Source organism: Tachypleus tridentatus, chromosome 4, assembly GCF_004210375.1.
Source record: "Tachypleus tridentatus isolate NWPU-2018 chromosome 4, ASM421037v1, whole genome shotgun sequence".
NCBI lineage: Eukaryota > Metazoa > Arthropoda > Merostomata > Xiphosura > Limulidae > Tachypleus > Tachypleus tridentatus.
In genome coordinates, this window is record NC_134828.1 from 20,409,620 (window position 1) to 20,433,341 (window position 23,722).

General features: G+C 34.0%; 1 protein-coding gene across 4 annotated transcripts in view; it reads left to right on the top strand.

Moving 5' to 3' along the window:
- Positions 1-23,722, top strand: part of LOC143248632 (serine/threonine-protein kinase ATR-like) — a 239,498-nt gene that overhangs the window by 202,009 nt on the left and 13,767 nt on the right. Inside the window, exons 2-6 of one of the 4 annotated variants that reach the window (XM_076497147.1) lie at positions 14,617-14,669; positions 15,456-15,650; positions 16,094-16,270; positions 17,597-17,689; positions 19,188-19,345. In XM_076497147.1, the coding sequence (XP_076353262.1) occupies positions 15,471-15,650; positions 16,094-16,270; positions 17,597-17,689; positions 19,188-19,345 (608 nt within the window). In that variant the 5' untranslated portion in view covers positions 14,617-14,669; positions 15,456-15,470. The remainder of the gene's footprint in view (positions 1-14,616; positions 14,670-15,455; positions 15,651-16,093; positions 16,271-17,596; positions 17,690-19,187; positions 19,346-23,722) is intronic. The other 3 variants (XM_076497148.1, XM_076497146.1, XM_076497149.1) reach the window with 3 other exon arrangements.

Here is a 23,722-nt window from a genome sequence, read left to right on the forward strand (position 1 = left end):
CGTTGTTCGCTCTTCTATGTAAAATATTTTCTCAACCCAAACGAGCCGTTTTTGCATATAAATTTCTCAAGTAGAATTCAACAATGACTTGCAAGTAATGACGTCAATACTGATTATACTATAGAGTATCTTAGCAACGTTAAACGTAGCGAAAAGAATTTCAGAAAGTTAGTGAAGAACAAGAAGCCTAAAAAATATTGATATTTCGTCTTATAAAAAGAGAAGTAAGATATTGTAATAGAATTAACATTAAAAATTATTATTTTTGCTTAATTATATTTGCTGTCAAAACCCAACCCAAATGTATGAAAAATTTATTTTATCTCTTACAAATGTGAAAAACCTGTACTATTATATCCAGAAACGAAATAATACAGCAGTTCCTTTACACAACTTATTTCCAACCGAAAACCCCTCAGTCACTGCTTCTGTTAATTACGATTGGAGAGGCTAAAGCGGTACAATTGTATCTGTAGGAAATAAAATCATAATATAAAACTAATACAGATGTCCTTTTAATTTGGGTTGTACGAGTTCTTGACAGGGGCCATTTCCAATGTAATACTGTATACTAGAAAGAAAATTTATGGAAATGAAACCAGCAAGAAATCGTTGTACTTATTCATGATGAGGAAAAACCCACTTGAGAAAAATGTATTCTAAAGTCGGCTGGTATTGGTATTAACACTTTAATTGAAATGAAGTACAGTGTGAGTTCCTCTTCCCCCCAAAGTATGTTATGGGTTACTGAATTATGTGTACATGAATAAAAGTGTTGTATCTTTTTGCTTCAAGACAAATAAACACAGCTATTTTATAACAGAAGTTCAAAGTTACTTTTGTTGACATGTTTTTCATAATTTTTTAGACATGGTTTCTAGTCTTTTGTGTTAATTTGGGTGAAAATATTCAAATTAATCAAAGATGTTGGCCGTGAGTATAAAGCAGATATAAGTTTGTTTTGGTTTTTGAATTTCGCGCAAAGCTACTCGAGGGCTATCTGCGCTAGCCGTCCCTAATTTAGCAGTGTAATACTAGAGGGAAAGCAGCTAGTCATCACCACCCACCGCCAACTCTTGGGCTACTCTTTTACCAACGAATAGTTGGATTGACTGCTGCCTTATAACGCCCTCATGGCTGGGAGAGCGAGCATGTTTGGTGCGACCGAGATTCGAACCCGCGACCCTCGGATTACGAGTCGAACGCCTTAACACACTTGGCCATGCCGGGCCAAGTTACTCTATTGGAATGTTTTTCACAATTCTTAGACATAGTTTCTAGTTTTTTGTATTAATTTGGGTGAAAATCAAATTAATCAGAGATGTTGACCGTAGATATAAAGAAGACATGAGACTGGTAAATGTTATTTAGTGGCGGTGTGATTTAAACATTCCAACTCAATACATTTAAGTAATTGATCATTTAGATTTGTAAACATTACTTGTAATTTAAAAGTAAATTTATACTTAAACAGAAAAAAAAAGGGATAATCTTACCTATCGTCATAAAAACTTCCTGTGCAAACACAAATAAAACACCTTCTTAAATATTTTTATGAAGATGGTATGTTGATACTCTTTACAATTTTATTTATTTTTTTATTTAGTTTATTTGGCACCATAAAACAACATCAACTGCCCTTGTGGATACATGTCAAGAGAAATCATGGCTGTATGTTGTGAATATGGATATACTTTGTTTGTATTCATTTCATCTTTTCATATAAAATTTGAGGGACATAATCTGTTTGGTAGAAATATGTCTTTAAAATAATTTAATGAGAAAACTCTAGATAAACTAAAAATACATTTGGTATCTTCCCAACTTTAAAGCTCTGACTGAAACGAAGTGTTTTTGCTGGTTTATTGTTTAGTATATTTTACACGAGACGGTAATTAAAACCCGACTACGAATATGAACTTCCTTACACAGAGACACAAAGCAACTTGGAATAGATCTAAAGAATATGTTTTATTATAATATGCGAAGTAAGCAGTACGTGCAATGAGATTTTTGTGAATTTCAGTAAGAAGAAAATATTACAACAAGAAAACACCTATACTAATTACATCATGACATAAAAGACCACAAGTTACGTAAAATATTTTCGGGTCTTACAAATTACTATACATGGTAGAAATGCTAGGTGTTGTTTAATGTCTTGTGTTGGTGTTCACTAATTGATGGCCCCATATTCGAGCACAATGTATCGCTGAATACGTTTCATACTTTTAACTGAAGGGTGTTTTAACTACCTTAATCATGATTGTTATTCAGTTCAAAATAGTTACATAAGAGTGGTAACTATTGCTAATAGTTATCTGCATCTATTTGACAATTGTAAATAAAGAACGGCTCTGTCTGAAACTTAGGAAGGATTTGAACTGGATTTTTATACCTTCTGTCATATAATGTGCCATTTCTTCTGCTTTTGTTTTGGAGACATTATTTTGGATGTTTTAACAGCTCTCTGTTAAGAAAAGTTATTATTATTATTATTCTCACAAGCATCGCCAGTATCTGGAGGACACCATTTCGAACACTTCCATGCCTGTTCTCTCTTCACTTATTATAGAAGTTAAGGCTGTCTGTGCTATTATATTTTGTCACCATGTTTTTCAGCCTCCTTTTGCTCTTGTATTCAGCATTTCGTTGCATCAAGTTTCAGAATAAATTTACGTATTTTATGCCATAAACGCAAACGAAACATTAATATAAACATTAATAAGTGCATTATGGGAAATACCACATGCCAAACTCTTGTTTACTATTTTACCAATGTATAGAGGGTAGAACGTCCTCATCACCTGGCCGTTTCTACATTACAAGTTTTGTTGAACCAAGTTGCTAACGCATTTTCTTTCCGATTATCACAAAATAAAATCAGATGTAAATTTTAATTGAACGTGAATTATATTAATAAATTTCATTTTCGCTAAAAAATAGTATTAACATTTTAATAACTATGGTTCTGTTTTTCATACTTACCGAAGCAACCTTAAACTTTAAAAATGTGTTTTCCTCACAACAAAACCATATTGGGTTATCTGTTGAGTCCAGCGGGGAGATTTGAAAACCCCTGTTTTCGTCTTGTAAGTCTGAATGCTTCCCGCTGTACCAGCGGCAGACTGTAGATATGGCACAACATTATCGATTTAAAAGAAAGACAGATTAATATTTATCTTAAATGTTGCTATGAGAAACTAGTAATAACTCTTTGAATACTATTTCACTAACGAATAGTGGGATTGGATTCATCGTCCCATAATAACGCCCCACGTCTTAAAGACGAGAATATTTGGTGTAATGCAGATTCGAACCTGCGATCTTCAGATTACAAGGCGGGTGCCTTAACCACGTGGCCAAAACGGGCCGTTTTACCACGAATCTGCGATAAGAGCAAAACATGCAAATACCGTTTTCTGAATTAAACATAAACAATCTGAAATAAATACATATGCTGGCTATATGTACACACATCATAAAGTCCATATAAAAACTATTTATTAAAAGATAACTACTTAGTATATTTTCCTTTTAAAATTAATATGTTATTCTAATTGTACTTTTGTTGTTATAATAAAAATACAATTTGTTTGTGATATAATTTCAAACTTTAACTTACTTTTTCATATCTATAAGTCTCAGTAACTTTTCACAGTTCCTGGTGGCTGTACTCAACCAGTTTCTTCTGCTCCCTCACTACTAGCTATTTAAAAAGGAGACAAACGTTAATTAAATGATTGATATTTTGAAATTAAGAACAAATTTACACAACTGCTTATCTTTGCTTTGCTCACAACGGATATCGAAGATTCTCAGTGTAACTATTTCTTGAACGGCGAAACTTATGAAACTGGTAAAACAAGAAAATAAAAGTGATATATTCCAGTATTTTGGTATTCATATCCACAAGAAAATCATTTCGATATTTTGGATATTACTCCCAGGGACAAGCGGTAAATACACGGACTTACGACGTTAGAAATCTGGTTTCAATACCTGTCACAGACAGAACGCAGAGAGCTATTTATGTAGTTTTATCTTAACTTTATGGAGAGACAGAAATTTGGTTAAATATATATATTTGTTTCACTAGGATAAGAAAAAAGAATGGCCAGGATCAAGCCTAAAAGCTTGAATAATACTCAGAAAAGCTCCAAAGAAAAAGGTAAAATATCTCTATTTTTTGGTTGTCTAATATTAAAAGTACCAGCAAAATCTTTCAAAATTTGTGAAACGTTTTTCTAAAATATTTATTTTATCATTTGGTAGACCCAAGAACAAAACCGCCTCCACCTCCCACTTATCAAATTTACACCAATTGCAAAACTGCAAAACAAGCATCGAAAGTATGGAATTAAAAAACCCAACCTAAGTTCAGTTACTTCTCTTTGCCAGAACAACCACAAAAGATTTCTCAAGCAATTTCAATTCAAAATCGGAGAAAAGAAATCTGCAAAGAAAATATTTCATATCAATATATTTATTTCAACACATGAATTTCCACTTTCTAAAACTGAACTTCTTGTTCCTTTTTAAGCACTAAACAAAGTCAGATGTCTTAGTAAAGAACTAAACAGTTGTTTTATCTTTACGAAATCAAACTGAATCTGAGTTTCGTTTCAAACTTTTAAATAATCAACCTACATGCCGCAATAGTGGCAATAATTATATATTTTGTACAAATTGTATATAATTTCCAGTATCATATCCACCAGGATGTAACAATTCAAATAGTAGTCTCAAGCGATTTAACGGAGAACAATCGTTACAGTAACATTTCCCTTTTGGCTGTTACGTCTAGAATATTTAAAGATCCGGTGTAATAGTTTTAGAAGCAAAGCAGCATTATCATCAGTTAACAATAATTTCCAAACTTAATTATTGAAGTAGAAGAAAAAAAGTAACATTTAATTTAATTGAAAACTCAATATACACACGGCATATTCATCTGACACAAGCGACTAATCATGTACAAGTCGTAAATGAACATCTTCAACTCTTTTCTTGTCAGAGCAAATAAAGACTACATGAGCCTAATATTTGAAGCCGTAGTTATAGAGAACCACGAGAAAAATCCTGGACATTAGAAAACTAACACATATCTTATACTCTGTATACCTAACCATGTTCTTACCAAACGAAAGTTAGTTAAAAAGGATCAAAATGTAGAAAGAAAACCATATTTATTACAAGCCAAACACATTGAAGACAAAGGAAAATCTTGTTCATCATCTCGTCGCGATCCAACAGCTAGGTTTCTTTAGTAAGCTTGGAAACAAATCAACATATTTTAGACTGTGTTTTAAATGATAATGAGTAGCCCTAAAGTTGGCGGTGGGTGATGATGACTAGCTGCCTTCCCTCTAGTCTTACACTGCTAAATTAGGGACGGCTATCAAAGACAGTTTTGGTGTATCTTTGCACGAACGTAAAACAAAAGGACAATACGATGTAGTTATTAAAGTCATAGTTTACCTCGTGTAAAAGCTGCTGTTATTGTGTTTTGAATTTAATTATTTAATCTAGCATATTCCTTACTAGATATCAAAGCAAAACTGGTTTAGATGTTATTTAATTTTGTAGAAATCAGTATTTTTTATCTTGACTTAGGTGAATCTTGGCCAATTAATGATACAATCTGGAATGAAGAAGAAGAATCAGTTCCTTCCGGGATTTTCATACCCAAAAGGTATGTATTCTCAAGTTCCTACCGGGATTTTCATACCCAAAAATAAACCTCACGGATTTTGTATTGCTAAGAAGATGTTAAAGAACAGTAATGGTAAGCAGTCTCTTGTTTGTATCAGAATAGCGTTTCTTTTATTATTATTATTACAGTAAAATATGACCTGGAGAGATCACCCATTTTAATCATTTACACCACTTTATGGTAGTGTGTTGTCTCTCTATAACTTAGATACTAGACACTAAAATGTTGTCATTTAAGAAACGCTTAACATTGCAATTTGTACTGCCGTGACGTTAGTGAATCGTGCACATGCCACGAATTACGAGAAAGAAAATACAATCTGTAGGATACAACACAGCATGAAGTAAGAACTTGAAAAGCAAGAAATTAAAATATTTGTGACGATTCATTTTGATTTTATCTTCTCTTGGTACAAAACACGTCAGAGGTCCCTTCACCAAACATCAAGATGATTAATACATGTCGTGAGTGCAAATCTAGTTTGTTTGTTTGCTGTTGAATTTCGCAAAAAGCTACAGGAGGGCTATCTGTGCTAGCCGTCCCTAATTTAGCAGTGTAACACAAGAGGGAAGACAGCTAGTCATCACCACCCACCGCCAACTCTTGGGCTACTCTTTTACCAACGAATAGTGGGATTGACCGTAACATTATAACGCCCCCACGGCTGAAAGGGCGAACACGTTTAGCGCGACGGGGATGCGAACCCGCGACCCTCAGATTCCGAGTCGCACGCCTTAACACGCTTGATTATGCCGGGCCGAGTGCAAATCTGAAGAAAGATGACAGGATTATGTGTTCAATTTATTATTTTTAAATTAATTAATTATAGGGGAAACAAAATTATCATGGCATAATCCGGGAGAAAATAACGTGACGGTTAATTTAAAATTACGATAACAACAGTTTTGAACTGATGATGATGATGTCGTATTAAAGGTCCATATGATTTAGTTATTAAAGTCAGGATTTGCCTGGTGTAGAAGTTGTTGTTATTGTATTTTGAATTTAATTATTTAGTGAAGCAGGTTTTGCATTGTAACTGAAACAATTTTATCTTAACGTTTAAAATTTCACTTCAATAGTTTTGAGCCCGACTTGGCCAGGTGGTTAATACATTGAAATCGTAATCCCAAAGTTTCAAGCTCGAATCCCTGTCGCACCAAACATGTTTGCCCTTTCAGCTGTGGGGACGCTATAATGCGAGGTTCAATCCCTTTATTCGTTGATAAAAGAGTAACCCAAAAGTTGGCGGTGGGTGGTGATGACTAGCTGCCTTCCCTCTAGTCTTACACTGCTAAATTAGGGACGGCTATTAAAGACAGTTTTGGTGTATCTTTGCACGAACGTAAAAAAACAAAAGGACAATACGATGTAGTTATTAAAGTCATAGTTTACCTCGTGTAAAAGCTGCTGTTATTGTGTTTTGAATTTAATTATTTAATCTAGCATATTCCTTACTAGATATCAAAGCAAAACTAGTTTAGATGTTATTTAATTTTGTAGAAATCAGTATTTTTTATCTTAACTTAGATGAATATTGGCCAATCAATGATACAATCTGGAATGAAGAAGAAGAATCAGTTCCTTCCGGGATTTTCATACCCAAAAGGTATGTATTCTCCAATTCTTTCCGTGATTTTCATACCCAATAGGTATGTATTCTCAAATAAATCCTGACTATTAGCTAAGTGATTGCCAGGACGCTCTGCTCACAATACCCAGAAAACTGTTTTGAGCTCCTGTCACACCAAACACATTCAACCTATTTAGTCGAAAGGGAAAATTAAAATATGACAGTCTATTTCATTATTCGTTGATCTAAGAGTAACCCAATAGTTGACAGTGTAAGGTGTTGACTTGGTGTCTTTCCTTTAGACTACATTTGCTGAAAATATGGTTGGTGTATACAGCCTACGTGTTGTTTCGCGCAAAATTTAAAAGAAACCAAATCAAAGAGAATAAGTGACGAAAAAAAATTAAAATTATAAAAATATTTTAAAATTGTTTCTTAGCAAATATGTAACAGTTCATGTATATTATATATTGTTGTTCTTAGTTGTTTTTATCTCACCATAAAACTTGTGTTTTGATAAGAATATGTACTATTGATGATTATAATCTGTTATCAAGCAGAAAAACTGTTATCTTAAAGATTCAATGAAAAGTATGTAATCCAATGATATAATTAGGTTTCATAGTTACTTATATAATCTATGTATTTCTTCAAGTACATTGCACATTTGCTGCTTGGCTAAAACTAGTTAAACGCTACCTGTCATAACATCTTTGCCGTCAACATCTTGTAGAGTCGTTTTCACTTATAATTTGTTTTGGGACCTTAATTCTTGTATTTTTGATTCAAGCAGACAAATTTGGTAACATATGTTTCATGTGACTTTGAAATAACCATAATTCGTTGTCTATTCTACCATATAAATATTCAAGTACGTTTAATAATCATTTGACAAACCTCAACTACTGTTTTTTTCTATACACAATTGCAACCATTTTTCATTATAAGTAATTTTAGTGTGGGTATTATAGTAACTTGTGAATGAGAGAAGAGAACAATATGTTAACTCCATTACATCTGCAATATCCACTATTATCGAGCACCTCTGTATTATACCAGGACTCCACAGTTTCACTGACACACGACAGATCTAGTAGTTATTGAAATACTGTTCACACTGTTATACTGTCTGAACAATAATTGTTTTAGTGTGGATCGTGATATTTATCAATTTTATTTCAGTTGTTAACCAATAACATTAAGGTACTGATTTATCAATATAACACAATTCATTTAAATAAATATTGATCTTCTCTCATAGAAGTCACTTTTGTGTAAATATACTATGACAAATTAATTATTTGTAAGTATTGCTTCTATTCCAGTGACTTTGCCCCGCAGAAGAAATCATTGAAGGAGAGGATTGAGGACGGGTTTAAAAGAGTTTTTTGTTGTAAGCATCAAACCAACCAGGAAAGAGTCTGGTGTCACGACTCGTAAGTTCTAGGTTTTTATGAATTAACTAGGATACCGTATTTTCATACTACATATACTCAACGTAATGTATAGCTTTACGAAAAAAGTCTGACTGAACTTATCGCTTCTTACGGCCCTTTTAGAAACATACATTTCTTACTACACATATTCATGTAATCGTTTTTCACAGTGTACAGTTTAGCCGAAGGATAAACACTAAAGCTTTTGCGATAAGTGGCTTTGTGGACAACGTTGTGTGCCTTTTGCCTATTTTTACTCATACGAGTGAAAGCTATACTGACTATTTAACTCTATTTTACCTGAGACTAAATATCTAGAGGGTGAATAACTTGAACATCCAATTGACATTTAGTAGGCGTTTTCTTTTTGTTTTTGTATGAAACTCTCGTACATTTCATCACGAATATTCTCTGGTTGAAAACTGAGAGTTCTTAATTTCTCAACTCTCCTGGAAAGTCTCTCAGTAGCTTGATACCGATATTTTCAATTGATGGGTATTTTATTCTCACAATGGCTAAATGGCAAGTCAGAATCACTTAACATTCCTAATTCTAAACAGCTGACCAACTGCTCATTTCCATAAGAAACTTTAGCCGTCTGTTAGACCCGAAGAATGGGAATGACTGCCATTACTATAACCCGAGCACAACCGAACTTACGGGCTGTATTCAGCTGCATTGTGGCTCGAATATTAGACACTGAGAAACGCAACACTGCATACTGAATATCAGTTATTGCTGGCCCGTCCAAGTAGAATATAATAAGTATAAATTTATGTTATCTTTTAATCTTTGAAAGGATCTGTTTGAAGGAAGAGTGATGTGAAAAATGTAACAGATTTTAACATGTCCCTAGGGTAATCGACGATTTCTAATTTAAAATACGTTTATATTAAACACTAACCTGTATTGACTTTGTATATCATACAGCTTCGTTGGACTTCTTTGAACAACCGTGTCGTAGTTTCTTTTCTGTTTATTTCTTACTATCATCCGCGTGGCATGACAGTAATTGGATGTCTCACCTTTTTAATTTATGCTTGTATAAAGGGAAACAACAATCTGTGCTTTAACAACATTTTTTCTCTCCAAAACACACTCTAGTAGCAATGAAGAGATTGAATGGAATAGCTCATCCGTTTGGAATTACACGATTGGTCGTGTTGTTGAATTTAAAAAGGATGAAAAACGTGTTGCAGAGATATTAAAGTCTAAGAACAAACCTCACGGATTTTGTATTGGTAAGAAGATGTTAAAGAACAGTAATGGTTAGCAGTCTCTTGTTTGTATCAGAATAGCGTTTCTTTTATTATTATTATTACAGTAAAAGATGACCTGGAGAGATCACCCATTTTAATTACTTACACCACTTTATGGTAGTGTGTTGTCTGTCTATAACGTAGTTACTAGACACTAAAATGTTGTCACTTAAGAAACGCTTAACATTGCAATTTGTTCTGCCGTGACGTTAGTGAATCGTGCACATGCCACGAATTACGAGAATAATAATACAATCTGTAGGATACAACACAGCATGAAGTAAGAACTTGAAAAGCAAGAAATTAAAATATTTGTGACGATTCATTTAGATTTTATCTGTTCTTGGTACAAAACACGTCAGAAGTCCCTTCACCAAGCATCAAGATGATTAATATATGTCGTGAGTGGAAATCTAGTTTGTTTGTTTGCTGCTGAATTTCGCGAAAAGCTACTCGAGGGCTATCTGTGCTACCCGTCCCTAATTTAGCAGTGTAAGACGAGAGGGAAAACAGCTAGTCATCACCACCCACCGCCAACTCTTGGGCTACTCTTTTACCAACGAATAGTGGGATTGACCGTCACATTATAACGCCCCCCACGGCTGAAAGGGCGAGCACGTTTAGCCCAAAGATTTTGCTTAAAAGTATATTCTATAATGAGTGGGAAAATTTGAGATTTAATGTAAGAATAAAAAACAAACAAATTTTAAACAACGATCGTGAACGCTCACAAAATGTGCTTTTTAGATCGCCTTATCCGTGCCATCCCGGATAGTCACGTGACTACCAAACGTTCACGACAATCTGACCATGGCATGTGATAGTAAAAAAACGGGAAAGTCTCACAAACTATTTCAGTTTGGCTTCACGAGCAAGACTAATGAATCAGAATACAATACTATGGAACCCCGAGTGAAAAAACCCAAGATTGTTGATCCAAGCCCAAGTGTTAAAGCAAAAAACTGTTACTGCTAGTATTGGCCCTAAGCCTACTCGTCGTTTCCAGGATGAATGGAATAGAGGCTGACCATGGCTGGAGTATAATAACACTACCGGACTGATGTTTTGCTCAATTGGTCAGGAATATGACCAAAGTAGTGGAAGGCAGAAGAACACCTTCATAACAGGATCTTCCAACCTGAGATCAAGTGATGTTAAGGAGCATGAAAACAGTAGTGCTCACAGTCCAAGTTGTCAAGCTAAGACTGCAAAAGAAACACCTGATATAACTCCCATAATGAAAGAATTGAGCAAACTTAACCAGACTAAGAAAGATCGTTTGCTTGTGCTGTTTAGGACTGCCCTTTATATGGCTTTGAATGCCAAATCATTCAATGATTTTCAAGAGCTTCTGTTGCTGTAGGAACACAACTTTGGTATGAACTTAACAGAACATTATGCCAATGACAAACAAGCAGTTATCTTTACAAAGTATATTGCAGAAACAATTAGAATTAATGTCAGATCTCGTCTGCACACCTCATTATTCTTTGGCATTATGGCTGACGGCTCAACAGACACTGCCAACATTGAGCAGGAGATAGTCTACGTAAGATACTTAGACAGTGACTGTTACTTAGTAACCCACTTCCTGTGTATGCAGTCAGTAGAGAAGGCACTTAGTTCAGGTAAAGGTTTCTTAATTACCTGGGATGGGGATTTTCTGGATTTGTCCTGAATTCCCAATTAAGAAAAATTAAAATGGACGATATTTTAAATCAGGTTTACATAGTCATTCCATTATTAATATACAACAGTGAAAACTCAAGCATTTTTCAGTTGATTTAAACCAAGAAGAACCATGTATTTACCACTGACAGAATTGGAGCTTAACCTAGCAAAGCGTAATAGATAATGGAGCAATTGAATTTTCCGAAGTACAAATTTACATTTTTTTTTTTTTTTTTTACAGAAAGTAACTGATATTGGGTACTAATTTTTTGTACTTGCAGCATTGTCCATATATGGCAAGTTTCCCAACTGGCTTGAATCAATTGTATGCCTGACAGCTGTCAATTTGGGCACAAATAAAGGACTTGTCAAAAGATTGAAGGTGCAAAAACCTTATTTGATAGGGATCCATTGTGTTAGTCACAGATTGGAATTTGCAATTAAGAAGACCATCAAGGACATTCATTACCTTGATAGTATCCAAACCTTTTTAGAAACCCTGTGAAAGTTTTATGACAATTTGCCACAGAACTGGGCTGGTTTCAAAGAAGCTGGTAAGGCCAACAACATTGTTGTTAAAAAGCCAACAAAAGGGACAGGAACCTGGTGGATGGCCTACTAAGAGCACACCCTGGAGTAAGTTTTTCATAACTGGCCAGCTTTAGCAGAGCATTTGTATCAAGTAAAGCTGCATGAAAATGGGGAACATGGACAGAAAGCTACAGGATTATACAGTACTTTCACAAGCCTTAAATTCATCCTGTACATGGACATACTCTTGGCAGTTCTGCCTGTTTTGACATCTCTTAGTGTCAAAATGCAAGACAATTCTGCTACTGTGAACATTGTTTCTGACAAACTCACTGTTTGCAAAGAGAAGCTGGGCAATCTGAATCATGTTGAGAGATCCCAGAAAATTGTTAAAGAGCTCACAACATGTGAACAAACTGGCAAGTGGTTACTTAGAGGAAAGTTGATTGCTATTAGTGGTCACGCAAGGGCCAGAGGCTCAAAAAGTGCTATAAAAGAGACAGTTGCTCAATCCGTGGCTGAAGAAACTGCCATCTTCATAGGTAAAATTGTCACATATCTGAATGAGAGATTCGAAGAATTTGATAAGGATTTTATTGGTGTCTTTCAAATTTTTGAACCAAGCAACTAGCCTAAAAGCAAGGAAGCATTGTCATCTTATGGCCATAATGAACTTCAGACACTATTGGACCACTCTGGTGCTCTGCTAGAAGCTAAGGGTTTCAACATTGCAGCTGATATTTGCCAAGCTGACTTACATGAGACACTGCTCAAAGCCACAAGACTTGCCAAATCCACATGTTAAGTCAAATTACTGTTGACAATGATAAACCTTTCCCTGGGTCAACAGTGTTGGCCTTGGTATGCCTCATGCAGGTGATTTCCGTGTCATTTGCTGAACCAGAACATGGATTTTCCCAGATGGCAGTTGTTAAGGATGACTGGCAGTCCAAACTAATAAATGATTCTCTTAATGACTTGATGACAAGAAAATTAGAATAAGACCTGTAATCTTGCAAGCACAGAATTACTGTGCAAGTCTGTAGAATTTTGGTGGAAGGACAGTAAAAAAACCAGACAATTTGTGAGTCCACATGAAACTCACACACGTAGAGACAATAAGAGATACTGAGTCTACATCAGCTGATGTTTTAGTGCTGGATGACTAAATCTACCAGTTTGATTGATGTGTCATTTTTAATAGATACAAGGCTTGTTGCCACTTGCTTTGAAATAATGTTTCAGTGCCATAAATAAAACGATTCTGTTTTATATAATAATTGTCTCTACTTGATTTCTTGTTTTCGGTAATGTCTGGTGACAATTTTGAGGTGTCTTGCTAAACTTCAAATGTCTGGCAAGTTTCACTGTCCCGCAGGACATGTGTCCTGCTGAAAATTTAGAATATTTTTACCACTGCATGTGTTTTTATAGTTTTAGAATAAAACAAGTCAAGATCCCCGAAACATTTGTGGTAGTTTTAAAATAAAACTAGTCAAGATCCCCAAAACATTTGTGGTAGTTTTCGTGCTCTTTGCTTGAATTTTTCTTATTCCATCATTTTCATGCATCTCATTTAAGTTAATTCTTTTGCAAGCGTTATGTTTTAGATAAATAAATTCTGTTCAATTTCAAAAAAATTGTACACAGATAAATAAGCTCACATAGATATAACATTGTATAATAAAGTAAACAAGAAAACAATGATATTTATGTTAGTGTACATAGTATGAAACAGTTATCAGAGTTTATTATATGACAGAGTTTTTTGAGTTGCAAAAAAAAACAACTCATAAAAAATGTAGCTAAGAGGTGTCTATATCAATCTCTCTTACAAACGAAAGTCAGATTATTGCAAAGTAAAGTAAATGTAAAGTTGTAATGGAGACAAACTTAGTTGAGTGTGTAGAAACTTTTGAATGCATGTTTATGAAGAGATAAGCATGTCATTTTGAATAAACTGTGTATGCTGATTTTAGACTTAGATAAGTCAAGAATACTTGTGGAAATTGTATTTAGTTTAATATTCATTCATTTAGGAAATTGCACACTGGTTAAGTTTTGTTTGTGTGAAATAGCTTACACAAGTTGAAATTGAAGTCCAATTGTGACAATGACATTGTGCTATCATATACCATAGTCATTTCATTAAAAAGTTTGAGTAAGCAAAATAACAGGTAAGGATAGTCCAAATTAAAAACCAACATACAATGAGATGCAATTTGTAGCTGTCATTCAAGAAATTTCTGAGAAAAGTTCCACACAAATAAATAAAAGTGTTAATGTTATAGATGCTCTGTGGCTAGTTAATAATAAGTTTTTTTCCTTTTCAAGTGTATTACCATTATTTTTTCATTTCTTGTTTTTTCATCAGCATTACTATTTTGTTTTACAGTGTGTATTATAGTTTTCTTAATATTTTTTTGACAGAACGTAGCTGATGTGTAAAGTGTTTCAGACAGACTAAATTTGTTTGCTCACTAGTATGTACAATGCTCTTTATAATTAATTCATGCTTTCCTGCTTTGGCTCTTTTTAGTTTTTTTTACTCCAAGTTTTTAACGATTCACTTTCAATTACATATATCAAACTTTGACTTTACTAATAAATATATAATGAGAAAAAGGGTAGAAATTAATTATAGATTTTCAATTTTTAGTGAGATTCAATTCAGAATATTTTCAAAACATTGCCTAATGATATTCCATTCTCAAATTTAGAAGTTGTATTAATTAACACAAAGTAAACATTATGTACAAATACATTTGTTCAACTGATACTTGAATAGGATAATCAATAAGTACCCTGTAGTTTATTATAATCATAAAATATTTAATTCAGTAAATTGCTACCAATTTATTACTTTTATTTGTTTAATAGTTCTATTTTTTCACAATACTGTACATTAAGTTTAGAATTATTTTAATTTACTGAAACCTTAGCTTCTGTATGTTCAAGCATAAAAAAGTACTTATCACTTTAAAATACATATTTTATATTATATTATATATTATTTTTATTTTATATTAAATACATATTTAAAATACATATATTTTTTTACCTGTTACATAGGTAAAGATCAAAGTATTTAGTAGCTCATGTTTATAATGTATTGTTTATTGAAAGTGTAAAACAAGCACATAAATATGTATGTTAGTCTTTGGTTTAAAATGGGAAAGGCTGTATATGTAGTTTTAAAACTGAAATATATACATTGTTATCACTGTTAGAAATCACTTGTACATCCATGTTGCTTTTTTGAATAATAGAGCACTTTATGCTACATGTTGCCTCCACTTGCTACTAAAGCTTCTCCTGAAGCTTCAATGTTGCTGAAAGTACTGGCCAAACAGATGAGAATACAGAAGCAAGAACTCTTAATGAACCATTTTAAATACATATTTTCATACCTTGTTCGTCACTGCTCTAAAGAAGAAATGGAAAAAGCACTCACCTATGTTCAGGTAAGTACTACTTGCATTCAACTTTGGCTTATATTTGCTATTACTTAGCCATATAATTGTGTATTTATACAGCACTTTATTAAAAAACAAACAATACTAATATGCTTTTAACATAATACTGGTATTTGGCAAATTTAATTCGTATGACAATGTTTAGAAGTAAGATGTTTATGGGAGAAGGAAGGTCAAAGTTTGTAGTCTCTCAATACTGTATGTTATTTTATATCTGCAGTTCCATACATTATTTACATTTTTGACACAATTAATTAAATACTTAGAATTAAAGTCTCGGTTGTTTTTTTCACATATTATTATATGGGAAAGCATGGGATTCGCTTCAGTAGATTTTTGTAAAAACTTGCACCTCTGTGAGATATATGGTATTAATTTAATAAAATCTAATTTAAACCGACTTTGATTACAACAGAATTTCTTATTTTTAGACTGAGACTAATATTGAGATAGGCAGCTTGTTGAGATGTGATTACCAGAGAATACATAATGAATTACTTCTTCACATCAGCACTCACTATGAACAAGTCTTTAGTGGACTTGCAATGTTGGCATGGAAAGATGAAAGTTATGATGGAACAAAGCCTATTACAAAACCAGAAGATATGGTAATGGCTACAGTTGAAATTTGAAATACTTAAAAAAGTTGCATTACATATCTACAACAAATAAAAAATCTGATTCTGTGCTGTAAAATGTAAATTTTGGGCAAATATCTCAATAAAGATAAATAAAAACTGACATGCTGTATCAAGCTATTATAAGTTTAGTTGGAATTTCTTTTGGTAGCATCTTGACTGAGATTTTTCCCTGTATCTCCTTTTTGTGGACAGTTAATGTTGAATTGTTAGTTAAAATAAACATTATGGCCATTCAAAGTAAATGGAATTGTTAATATTAAGTGAAGAAGTATCAGTAATAACCACTTGTTTAATATATTTACTTTTTAGTAAAATTCTAATTTCCTGAGAGCTAATTGAATAAGTAAAAACTACTTAAATATTTAAAAAGAAACCTAAGTTTTAGAACTTCATCTAATTAATATAAATTAAAAAAAGTATTTGTGAATGTTTGGTGTGTAAGAAACTTTTCTAAATCTTTGAAAACGTTAAAAAATGAAACATCTAGGAGAATTCACATCTAGTGTACTTTGATGACAATTTTGTTTTAAATCTTTACATTATAAACTAAAATATTTGCACTTTTTTTAATACAGTACATTATGCAGAATATATTAAAAGCATGCAGCCATGTATGGAAAGTAATAAATTTAAAAGGCTGGCTGAATAAAGTGTGAATTGAGAATCACCTTGAATATTAATATTTCTCAAAAACTTGAGACTTGAAGTATCCAGAAAAATTCCAAATGATTGTTTCTGAGTAAAATTTGTCAGTTATTTACTCTTGATGAGTCATATTGGTCAGTTACTTGTATCTGACTTTAAAAATTCTGGTATTTATACAAGGAAATTATAAGTTAACATAACATAAGTTTAGCATTGTTTAGAGTAAAGTATTTACAGCAGTGGTGCACAAACTTTTTGAGTCAGGGGCCACAAACAGACTTCTCATAACTGTAATATGGACATGTTTTCAAGTAAAGCAATTTTAATAATTTCAAGCTACGGGAATTGTGAGCTTGCAATCTTTTATGAGAATTAAAGTTGTCAGAAGTATATTTATCTAAGAATTATATACTTAAACATTATATTACAGCAATTATTGTAATATTGTATATGTAGAAAATAAGTACCAGGTATAATTTTTACAACACAACTAAAAGTAGAGTAAGAAACATAACCAGAGCAAATAGCTTCATTAATAAAATAAGTTGGTATTTGTTATAACTTTTGTGAAGAGGAATTGAAATTCATTTTTAAATCAGTAAAAAAGTTATTATAACCTTTAATTGATTGCTTTATTTTAATCCATAGGCCAAATTTTTACAGCCACGACTTTTGGGTTTTCTTGCTTTCTTTGATTCCCAGTTGCTTAATGCAAATTTTCCATTAGAGGAAAAGAAACTAGTAGGTGTTTTATTACATGATAATTAGGAAATTTAAATTTATTGCTTGAAAGTTTTGTGATTCATTTGTATATTTTATTTTATTTATCTTAAAAGAAAGTAAAATCAGTTCCATAAAATTCTCTGTATATCACATGTTTGTTTATTATTGGTTTTCTAAGTTAAACTATTGTTATCATTATTTAGTAAAAAAAAAACTTTATGATCTTAAAGTCATATTGAAAATATGAAAGTGAAATTTATGTAAATAAATATTTATGAAAGAGCAAAGACTCCCTGTATGAATAATACAGGCTTGGCATTGCCCAGTGGTTAGCTTGTAGGGTCCAGGGTTTGACATATAATGCTACTGAACATTCTTCATGCTTTCAGTTGTGAGTTTGTTATGAAAGTAACCGTGAATCCCATTATTTGACTCATACAGTTGGACAAAGCTCTTATGGTTGAAAGTAAAAGTCTGTATGTTAGTAAGGTGCTGTTCCAGTTATGTATCATTTATCCTAAGAATTGTTGAAACTGATGTAATCATCCAAAATAGTAACTATAGGTTGTACGTTATAAGAACTAGAGTTGATCATGCTGGATGAAGGTGATGAAGTTAACCATCTTAGCTCCAATAAAAGAACGAGCTCTTTCTTCATCGTTATCCTCCCATGAATTTATCATAGGAAAAAAAATTATAGACTTAATACTGAATGGAACACAGTTATCTATTCACAGAAAATATAGTTTAATTTTGTAGGATATCTGGATATGTTATTTTTAGAGTTAATTAGAGTATGGTGCATGTTTTGTCACTAATGGTCAGTACTCTGGTATGTACCATTTACCCATAGAAGTGTTTCTTGAATATGGTTTGTGCTTTATATATGGAAGCTTCATATTGTAGTATTAGGCTTACATTTAATTATTTCCTACCTCTAAATACATTAAATACAAGGATTGATAAGCTTGCCTGTAGGAACAACACATCCAAATATTGGACAATATTTTGAGTAGTTACATAATTGTATTCCATCCTGTTTAACTAATTGTGGACATTAATGAAATATTAAGAAATTTTGTTGGTTTCTAAGGTTTTTAAAGAACTGACTTGCTAGTATTAAACTTAGTGATACAACATCAATGAATTTTTTGTAGTTTTGCAAACATGAAATGTTTGTTATTCTGTATAGAGATTGTAGCAGTTTCTCTTAAGTGTATCGAGTTTTAAAATGTAAACTGTAGCTGCAACATCCCTATCTTTATATCATCAGAAATTTCATTTAATTACTGTTGTTGGACAGGTTTATTTTAAACAAACGTAAGAAGTTTTACCAGTGTCACTGTATGACACTTATGTGCTTAATTTTTGGTAGTATATATTTGAGTTTTCATGTTTAAAACCTGGACACTTTTTTTCATAAAACAAAAAATCTAGAACTTTACAACTGCTCAAAATTCATTAAATACATAAAGAGAACTTTTATATCTAAAACTAATTTTCTCATTTATTTTAGGCATTAGGAAGTTTAAATTCTATTATGGAGCTAATGGGTCCAAAGCACATTACTGCAGTGAGGATGAAAGTGATGGATACTCTAAAGATAGCTATTCATTTTACTGAGGAAGATTTCCCTCAAATTTGTACTCAAGCCTGGAACACTTTTGTTCATAAGTATATTTTCTTTACTTTGCAATTGCAAGAAAAGTAACTTTTAATTAATCTACTTATCTAATGAAATTTCTTAACTTAAACACATTTTTTTATAATTTTATTGATTCCATAGGGTCTTGAAAATGGTAAAAGTGTAGAAAACTCTAAAAACAATTTTGAAAATAAGGAATAAGAATGACTAGGGCTATTTTTTATAACATTAATCCACAACTGTTTGCAGGACCATGAGCAGTGATTTCCTGGTTAATAAAAACATGATCAGTAACAAAAAGTTGGATGTGTTTATTGTTATTACTTAGTAAAATCTACATATACATCTATACTAATAATGAAATTAACTTTGACATGTGATTCAAAAGCATGCATGTAAAGTAAAGTCAGATACATGCCCTAAATCTAATAAGCTACATGTGTGTCACTCTGCCCTTTTTTTGACAGTTGGCTGGATTTTGTTCCTCTTGCAAAAAATAGTAAAAGTGTTTTTTTTTTGCATCCCTCACATTTAGTTATCTTAAATCAACAAGTAAAGTATAGTGTCCCCTCCCTAGTGCAAAGAAAATGGCTTTACAGAACAGAAGAACCAAATCTTGTATTGTACTCTTAGACTTTGAGAGAAGGATGAACCCACCATAAATGTTTCCCTAACTCATGGATTGTGTTTTAAATAATAGATATTATTGTATAAGAAAATTTAAAGGCTGAACACTATGTGCTTGGTGTGATTCTTTTGTGTGGTAAGGGGTCTTCCCAGAAAAGGTTTCATATTTTTAGTTTACTTTCTGTAGATGGGTGGCCTGGTGGTGACCCCTTCCAGGATTAACCTGAGAACCAGTTTTGGACGTTTTCAACAGGTGTTGTGGACATTGTGTCAGATGTTGGTGTTTGGATATGATGTTCATGAAACCCTGGTGTAGCTGCAATGTCCTTGTTTAGCATTGTAACGTGTAGCCTCATAGGACTCCATTGTGGGCAGGGTCAATGGGTAGTAAATCTTCCTCTCACTCTTTTGAATTCCGTAATCCTTGAAAATCACCACAACCATCAGATCTTGTAGCTCAATTTTTAATCCTTCATTCTTTATCTGATTAATCCTTAGGGCATATGTCTCCCTTTTTCATTTAAAAGGGATTAGAGTGGAATATTGGCTTTCCCAAGTCCATCAAGAAGCTATGTTTTGGGGACATCTTTGTGGAAATATCAACCCCAAAACACAGTGAACACCTCCTGAATTTTAAGGCCATTGGGGATATACCCATTGATGTTACTCCCCCCTTGCTACTGTGAATTCTTTACAAGGAGTAATTGTTGAGAGTAATTTGAAGAACATTCCTGAGTTGGAGATTCTTGCTTGTTTCCGCAACCAAGGAGTTTCTGTTGTGCAGCCATTTCTTCACTTGCAAGGACAGAATTATGCTGCCAACCAGTGTCGTAATTTTGACATATAAATTGTTACATCTGTCTGCCTTGACATCTACCTGAATTGTAAGGTGTGGGTATATTCCTAACCCTCTCTGATTTTTTCAGTGCCAGCAGTTTTGATTTCAAAGACATCACATCGTAGTTCTTGGACGTGCACATTTTGTGGTGGCAAAGACCACAATTTATATGAGTACAAACTGGAACCACATTGCATTAAAAGTAGTGGTTGTCACCTCTTTTACTTTTGTCCTTGTCTTAGGTGGGTGGAGGAGAAAGAGGTACAGTGTTTTAAAACAGTTGACAACATTTAGCTTGAAACTCAGAAATTATTTTTCCCCAACTCCATTTCAGACATACGCTTCTGCACTATGTACCACTGCTGCAGTGCGAGTGCAGAAAGATTTATTTTCCAACAATGTGAAGAGTATTTTGCCCTCTTTGGATAAGTGAATTGGCAAGTCAGTGTCTACTCCTCACTCTGTTCCCACCATTCTTTCCAGTGATTGCTCAGGTCCAGGTTTTTCAGCCCTGCTTCTGGCAATATGCTATTAAACTTTAATCCTTACCACAGCATTCCCTTGAGGTTCTATCTTCCTCAGTGAGCTGTGCTCTTTTAGAATAGACAGTCTGCCACTCTTCTTTTTAGCCTTCATATTCAGGTGCACTGGTAGAATTGGGTGTGCCATTGGATGTCATTGCTGTTTCCACTGATCAGCCCATACTGCAATAGCTTATTATCATTCCCACTTGTTTATCTTTCTTTGAGTCATCTGAGGAAGGCAGATATTTCCAATTGAATGTACTATCTCTTTACTAAATATCTTTCAAACCATTCTTCTATTCCTATTTATGCATATGGTTTAAAGTAAGGTGTCTCTGTACAACCTGCCAAGGTTTTTCTCCAAATGATTGAGAGGGGGAAGTTGTCCTTACTAGGTTATGCATTGGTCACAGCTTTTTAACTCATTATTTTCTTTCATCTGCGACTGAGCCACCAATTTGTGGCCTTTGTAACACTCAAGTAACAATAAACCATGTTTTACTGTCATGCCATCATTACAATCATAAGTGATGGCACTAAAACTAAACTAAACTAACGTGGCAGGGGTTCAGTTTAGAGAGAGAGAAATCAGAAGAGTTCTCTCCCCAACTGGGGTGTTCAGGAACTTTGTAGTTTCTCTTCGTCCCCTTACATGAGAAATGTTTTAAGATATCCGTGGAATTTTTACTTTATTTTTAACATTTCAAAAAAATGTAGTGGTGTATTTGTGAGTGAGAGGAAGGACGGGAGAACTGGACGAAAGCAGCGAAAGTGAAGTGAGCCAGACCTTGGCTCAAGGATGGAGAACACTGGTGGCTGGTGAATTGGTTTTTAAAATTTACTGTAATTGATTAGATACCCTTGACTGGGAAAACGGCCCTTTTCAGAATGAGGCTGGGACCTATGGGTCCGATGCCCGAGATTTTGCTGTGGGGGGAAACGGGAGTGCCCCGAGAAAACCCACTTTCACTGCCTGGGCGCCGAATAATCTACCCAGACCATGCCCGGAAGTAGCTGGGAGAAAAAAATAAAAAAACAAAAACTGATGAACTCTGTTGGTGGTGTACGTGGAAACTGTTAGCTGCAGTCTTGTAGATCGGGTGGTAACTTCATCATGAACTTGTTTCCACACTTGAAGCCCATTAGTGCAACTGAGAAATGTGGTCTTGGTGGTGGAACTACTGGCTGTTCTTCGGTGAGTTGTTCTTCGCTGGTCTGTGATGCTTTGTTTCTTCTCGAGATTTTGGTTTGAGTTTTCTGCGTGGAGGTAGATTGTTTTTCAGTTTGTGCTGTCGCGTCGATGGTTATCTTCGTAATGGTTTGAGTCTGGCTGGTTGTTGAATTCTGTGGAACTAGAATTGAAGTCTGGCAGGAACTGTCCTTTTTCTTTCTTGAACTACTGGAACTTGGCGTGTTGCTAACAATGGGTGTTGTCGTCTTCTGAGTCGGGTTGTCTGAATCCGTTTTCATGTTTCTTCTAATACTGTCTGGACTCGGCGGTATTTTGGTATTTTCCTGTTGGAAGATTTCCGTTGGTTGTTTGCAATATTTGGGTGCTTGGTTTGAACCATTCTTGAGTGGTCGTCGATGTGGGCGTTCGGCTCTAAAATGAAATATATGATAATAACAGCCATCTCGTAAAATACAGTCGGCACTGTACTTCGATGTTGTCACTATCTTCATGAAGTGTGTGGGATGATTACTGTTCTTAGAATAAATTCGATGAACTGCGTATACCTTGGCTTGTATTTGGGGTTCTATGGTTTGTCTAATTTCTTCTGGTTGAATTGATGGGTCGACGTTCCTGAGGAATACAGAATAAAGATTGACTGGACTTTTAGTTGGGGAACAACTTACTTTAAATTCAGTGTTCCATGGCTGGCACAGATAGGTTTGGTCTGCAGTAGTGGCTGGTTGGCTCGGCGTAAAATACGGGTCCTGGACGGTTCGATGGTTGCCCCAGGCTTGGCTCGGGCGATCAACGTGGCGACTTGGTACGGCGTGAGGTTCGGCGATAAGCCGTCGACGATTACAGGCGACACTAACGGCCTGACTGGCGAGGATGAACGTTTCGTTCTGAATAGCATATTGGCACGTCTGACTTGCTCGGTGACTAGCTCAGGTCTCTCTCTCCCCTGTTGTGGAGGCATGTTGAAAAATGTAAAGTTAACAATGGAAAGAAAAAACTCTCCTCTTCAATGGCACCATTTTCGATATGCCTTAAGTATGGGTTTACCCTTGACATTGGAAATGGTAACACTGTCCGACTTCCTCATGTCTAACTTTTTATGGGCCATTTGCCTTTTTAATTCTATTTAGATCTTTTATACAAATTTTGGACATTGTTTTGTTTTAATTTAATTTATTTTTTTGCCTTTTATAAGACATTCCTTTTTCCTATTTTACTGCTTGTTTAG